This window comes from Myotis davidii, unplaced genomic scaffold (genome assembly GCF_000327345.1).
Source record: "Myotis davidii unplaced genomic scaffold, ASM32734v1 scaffold473, whole genome shotgun sequence".
In the NCBI taxonomy this organism is placed as follows: domain Eukaryota; kingdom Metazoa; phylum Chordata; class Mammalia; order Chiroptera; family Vespertilionidae; genus Myotis; species Myotis davidii.
The window spans coordinates 3,945,361-3,951,520 of NW_006284843.1; the positions used below are offsets into that span (position 1 = coordinate 3,945,361).

The 6,160-nt window shown below is 35.7% G+C and overlaps 1 protein-coding gene across 9 annotated transcripts in view; it reads left to right on the top strand.

Moving 5' to 3' along the window:
* PPIP5K2 (diphosphoinositol pentakisphosphate kinase 2) overlaps positions 1-5,825 on the top strand; it is a 71,141-nt gene extending 65,316 nt beyond the window's left edge. For 8 of the 9 annotated variants that reach the window (XM_006755134.2, XM_015558250.1, XM_015558223.1 and 5 more), the window contains 2 exons: positions 2,051-2,176; positions 4,119-5,825. In XM_006755134.2, the coding sequence (XP_006755197.1) occupies positions 2,051-2,176; positions 4,119-4,231 (239 nt within the window). In that variant the 3' untranslated portion in view covers positions 4,232-5,825. Of the gene's footprint in view, positions 1-2,050; positions 2,177-3,412; positions 3,450-4,118 lie in introns of all 9 variants that reach the window. The other variant, XM_015558236.1, reaches the window with a different exon arrangement.
* The last annotated feature ends 335 nt before the right edge of the window (positions 5,826-6,160 follow it).

Consider the following 6,160-nt stretch of genomic DNA (forward strand, 5'->3'; position numbering starts at 1 on the left):
GCCCCCACCCCCTGATGGGCCCTGATCTGTGTGTGACGTGGTAGAGCCATAACCTCCCCATCGTCCCTGCCCTGAGTGTGAGAGTGGCGGCACCCCAACCCCTTGATCGGCCCTGCTCTGTGGGTGATAGAGGGTGGTGCCCCAACCCCCTGATCTGCCCTGCTTTGTGCATGACAGGGGGCAGCGCCCCAACTCCCCAATCAGCCCTGCTCTGAGCCCGACCAGGGACTGCACCTAGGGATTGGGCCTGCCCTCTGCCACCCGGGAGCAGGCCTCAGCCAGCAGGTCGTTATCTCCCAAGGGGTCCCAGACTGCGAGAGGGCACAGGCTGGGCTGAGGGACCTCCCCCCCCCTTTCCCCGAGTGCACAAATTTTTGTGCACCGGGCCTCTAGTATATAATAAATTACATGTTTCATGTACTCACAACTGTAAACCTATTTTGCCCCACCTGTATATATATTATTTATACTTAATTCTCTAATTTGTCAAGGAAGTAGCATCATAATACAGAACTACTAGTATATTGAATTTGTGGTGTTACAAGGAAAAAAACATTAATCTTCTGTCATTATAAAACTTTTTTTCCTCACCTAGGACAAAATTACTTTTGTGGTAACTAGCTGGTTTATAATGGGGCACTGACAGTATCAGATTGAGGGAAAAGGTGTGAGAATACCAACTGGATAAGTTAGAGCTGGAAGTTAACACAGTAGGATAAAAAATGCAAGCAAAGTCCATTCAGCATGGCTCAGTGGTTGAGTGTCAACCTGTGAACCAGGGGGTCATGGTTTGATTCCCAGTCAGTACATGCCTGGATTGTGGGCTCAATCTCCAATAGGAGCATGTAGGAGGCAGCAGATTGATGTTTCTATCTCTCCCTCTCCCTTCCTCTCTGGGGGAAAAAAAAAAAAGAAAAGAGCTAAGCAACAGTGTGGTGCTTTATAGGGTGTTTTAGGGACTTTTTGGTCAGTCACTTGTATGTTATTTCATTAGTGACTACTTTGAACTTTCTGCCAGTGGATTTTTATATTCCTTCAGTGTAAGTATCAGCCACCTAAGGCACATTAGCCATAATTGGCCCAGATACTGATTTTTTCAGAGACACACTGTTTATTGCTATCAAGTAACTCCCCCAAAATTTTTAAAAAGGCAAGTTTTTGTTGTTCAATTTCAGTTTACATTTAATATTATTTTGTATTAGTTTTAGGTGTACAAGGTAGTGGTTAGACAATCATATACTTTACAATGTTCCCCTGATATTTCCAGTACCCACCACCATACATAGTTAAAAGCGAGTCTTTTGTTTTTTTTAATATATTTCCTCACCTCCCTTTGTTTACAAACTCACAAGCTCATACCAATAGCTAGCTCCCCAACTCCACTTGTTCTTCCCCAGAGGACTCCATACTTAAGAATTACCTCTACTTTTCCTTTTCATACCTCTCAATCTTCCCACCTTGATTAGAAAAAAAAAAAAATCTGTACAATTCCCTTGCATGAAGATACATTTTAGCTGGGTAACATAGGAAGACAATATGGTTTATTTAATTACTTGTAATCTAGTTAGTTTATTCTTAAATAGGATAGTAGTTTAAAGATGTTTATAGATGAATCTATTGTTTATTTATTTCTGGATCTCTACTTGATGTTTTTGAGAGAAAAACAGCTTGGGACTCTTTGTCTTCTGTTACGAGCCAATAAAACTATTCTATCAGCTGTCATTCCTTAAGAATCTGAGTTTCTATTAGGGCAGGATAAAATTGTCAAATGCTTATTGTTTACAATATAAACAGAACATGTTTTTGACCAAGAGTATGAGAGAAGGTCCTACAGGAAAGATGGATTTGCTGAATTTACTCAAAATAGTGTCTTGTCGGTTTTCCCCTATTATTTGTGTGTGTGTGTATATATATATTGTGTATTTATATATATATATATATATAAATACGTCTGTGAATCATGTCATAAGAAATTTCCTAAAATGTAAAGTTAGAATTGACAGAAAATTATTGAATTACCACTATTTTTTGTTTATTTGTTTTTTTTCAGCCTCCACAGCTTCACGTTTAAGTCCAGTAATGAGAAGAAAAATATCTTTAAATACATATACACCTGCAAAGATCCTCCCAACGCCACCAACTACCTTAAAGAGTTCTAAAGCAAGCAGCAAACCAGGTTAGGCGTATGTGTGAATTTATAAATTCTGTATAGCAACTAGCTAGCTTTTTAATTTTAAGTGGGATCATTACACTCTAAGAATTTAATTGATCCTAACAGTTAAAAATCGTACTGTAGCTCTGGTTGGTGTGGCTCAGTTGATTGGGCATTGTCCTATGCACCAAAAGGATGCTGGTTCAATTCCAGGTCTGGGCACGTCCCTGGTAGGGGCCATGCTGGAGGCAGCTGATCAATGTTTCTCTCTCATCGATGTTTCTAGCTCTCTATCCCTCTCCCTTCCTCTCTGCAGAAAATCAATAAAATATATAAATAAATAAATAAAAAATATATTCTATACACATACATTTTTCCAAACTAATTTATGGACTGTCTTCCTTTGGTTTTTCTGTTAAGCTTAGGCACCATTTTATATGAAAGGGTGTTTTAGGAGGAGGTGGGGGGGCAGTTAATAACTCTTGTTATTGTTCACTTTTACCTGTTATTTTCATTCTACTGTCAAACCCATCTACTAAATTTTTATCTCAGATATTCTTTAATTTTAGACATTTTTTTTATTCTTTATAGTTTCTCTTCAGAGATTTTCTATATTTTTTTCATTGTAAGCATATTTTCCTTTGTTCTTAAACATAGTTAAAATAGTTGCTTTCAAATTTTTGTCTGTTAATGTACTGACCTCAGAATTAGTCTCTGTGAATTTACCCATTGTCAAGGAGGAGGATGTTTTCCTGTTTTTTTCATACATTGAATAATCTTGGATTATATCTTAGACATTATGAATGATATATTATAGAAATTTTGGGCTCTATTATTTCTGTTATGTTCCTCCAAAGAGTAGTGGATTTTGGTTTTTCTAAAGCGAAGAGTTAACTTTGACCTCAAGTTGCAAAACTCTACCCCTGGAAGTGGCTGACAGCTCCACTGTCACTCACTTTTTTAGGCCTTCGCTGGGATTCCTGGAGCTTGCTCTTCTCATGCCATAGATTTAGTCGGTTCATACAAAGAATTCGAGGCTCTCTGACTTTCCAGCAGCTATAGTTTCCCAATACTCGTCTTCTGGTTCTTTATGCTAGTATGCAAGTTTTATGTTGGAGTGTTAGCCATTTTACATGGTGCACACTGGATCCTGTCCTTGGGCCAAAAGCTTTTAAAAAGGGGGTTGGGAGTTAGGGGTGGGTTTGGGGGAGATAACCATCTCACGATGTTCACTTCTTTCAAGTGTTGATTTTTTTCCAGTATGTGCCTGCCTTTGTTCACTCTTCAGTGTCTTCAGGTAGTTGTTTTCATACTTTATTCAGAGTTAATACTTGTTACGTGCAGGAACATTGGTCTGACATGAGCTTACCCATTTATATAGAAGTGCAACTCAGCTTAGAATTGCTTTTTGATAACTCATTAGAGTATGATGTTGGTTTGCATGTAGAAGGATGAGTCCTAAGCCAATAAATTTTCTAGTTTTCTAGCCTTTTAGCTTTTTAAATAGGGACGAGATAGGAGATATAGGAGAAAGTAGATGTTTATAGGGAAAATGATGAATTCAGTTTTAAATATGTTAAGTTTTTGTTTCCTGTTAGATATCTATATAGAAATTTCTAGTAGGATATATAGATCTTAAGGTAAGGGGAAAGGCCTGGGCCAGAATTATGAATTTGAGTGTTGTAAGCACAATAGACGGCAGTTAAAAATGATGGAATAAATTAGTTTCCCAGGAAGAATGTAGTGTAAAAAGAAGAATGTGTTTGGTGAATGCAGCCCATTGACATTACTTTTCTGTATTAGTGTTGAATTCTAAAAAGTTAAAAATACTCTATTAAATGTTTGCAATGTTTCATTTACATTATAATTACAACATAAAGTGTATTATTTTGTCACTTATAAATCTTATTTAAACTTTGATTGCTTGTGAAAATCTAAGCAATAGTTTTTTTCTTTTTTTGTTTAGCTACCAGCGGACCTTCTAGTGCAGTTGTTCCTAATACCTCAACCCGAAAAAAGATTATGAGTAGCAAAACAGAAGTGCATGAACACAAAAAAACCACTGGGAAGAAGAAATAAAATCTTCTTAGCCGGAGCTAGAAATCCTTATACTTACAAAAATCACCTGTTCATTAGAAAAAAACGTTGATAAGCCTTGGCTAAAAACTGTCAAAGCAAGTAATTTATGTTTCTTCTTATACATCTCTGTATTCATTTAAACATATGTTAAATCTAGAGAATTCTCTGTATAGTTTCAGGTAAGAAACCTTTTCCATGATCTGGAAATGTTTAAAACCATGTTTATTAGCATTTTATGAGTAGCAAAACTTAAAGTGATAGAGATCTGTCGTTCTGAATATGATGTTTACTGTATGCCCATGGGAAGAAAAGGAACATGAACACCCAGCTGGCCAGTACCAGTGTGGCTCCAGTAATGCTGTTTAATGAAGAACCTGTGAAGTGGCCTCTGTACTCACTTTCAGTATCATGGGTTGCATCTCGGCTCTAAAACCTGTAGCTTGGGTTGAAATTTGATGGTCAGGATTACATACTTGAGGCTTTAAAAAAGTACATTTCCAAAGAGATATTGACCATTTAGATTACAAACTTTTCCCCCCAGTTGTTACAATTACATATATGCTGCAATATTTAATAACTGGAGTTATAGGATATGGGTTATTTTTTTCAATATGTGCTTTGAAATTTTTTTATTCTGTGTTGTTTAAAATATTACAGATACAGCTGAGATATCTACACCTTTATGTGCATAAATTTGTATATTAATTTGTAGAAAATATTTTCTTTATATATTTTCTTATCATAAGGTGCTTTTGTTCATCAGGAAAATTTTGTTCCACAAATTGGCAAGAAAGTCATCCTTAGAGTTACTTTTTAAGAGATATAGGTGACAAGTTTATAAATGTAACATTTATTTTCAGTTCTCTTTAGATCTAAGGAACTCAGTTCAGAAATAGAAATCATCAATGTGAGAAGACTATCTGAATTCTATAGTTAGTACAGATTATACATAGCACCTACTTTTACTCCATCCTTATCTCTGGTTTATCAATTGATTTCACTAAGAAAGCTTGAAGATTGAGGATTTGAAATAAATGCTTTTTTTCAAGTGATTAGATTTTAAAGGGAAATGAAGATGTGTTGTGATTTCATCTATGATGTGAAAAAAATATTATCCTTGGTGCTTTTTTTCCTTTGCACAAAGAATTAATTATATGCCACTTATAATGACTTAAACTGAAAACCAAACAATACAACCTGATAAGAATTCCATGCGTTGTCAGTCAGGTGACTTAAACTGCTAAAGCATTAGCTTGAAATTTATAGTTAAAAAATTATTGAATTCTCATATGAATACAACTATTAGAGTTCTTCAAAAGAGACTCTACTAACCTTAAATCATATATGAACTGACTTTTAGAAAATAATCATATTATGTGTTTTAAAAGGTACCAGATGTGAAATCACAAATATATACAATTATGTAAGTTCATATACTTCACATGAATGTAAATGTATTATACAGAGACATGCCTTGTAAACAGTTGAATGTATCTAAGCTTTTTGTATGTGAAAATGTGGTTAATGTGCTCATAGTGGGAGTTAGGAACCTACTTTTATTTTTTAAGTGAATTAAAATATTTTATTTCCAGAATCAGAGAGTGACTTAAATGGCAAATTATTATTTGTTTCTACATCCACCCATCCTCCTCCCCCTGTAATCACCACACTGTTGTCCTGCCCATGAGTTCTTTCTCTTTTTTTTTCTTTTTTGTTCAACAATAACCCCCACCCACACCCCGCACCAGAGCTGTTTGCTGTCTGTCTATGAGTCTGTTTCTGTTGTGCTTATTAGTCCAATTTATTCATTAAATTCCACGTATGAATGAAATTCTATGCTACTTTCACTTCAGTGTGATAGGGCCAATCTGTGTGGCTGTCTGTCTACTTCTGAATGAGTAACATTCTCCAGGAGAATGTTGGTTGTGG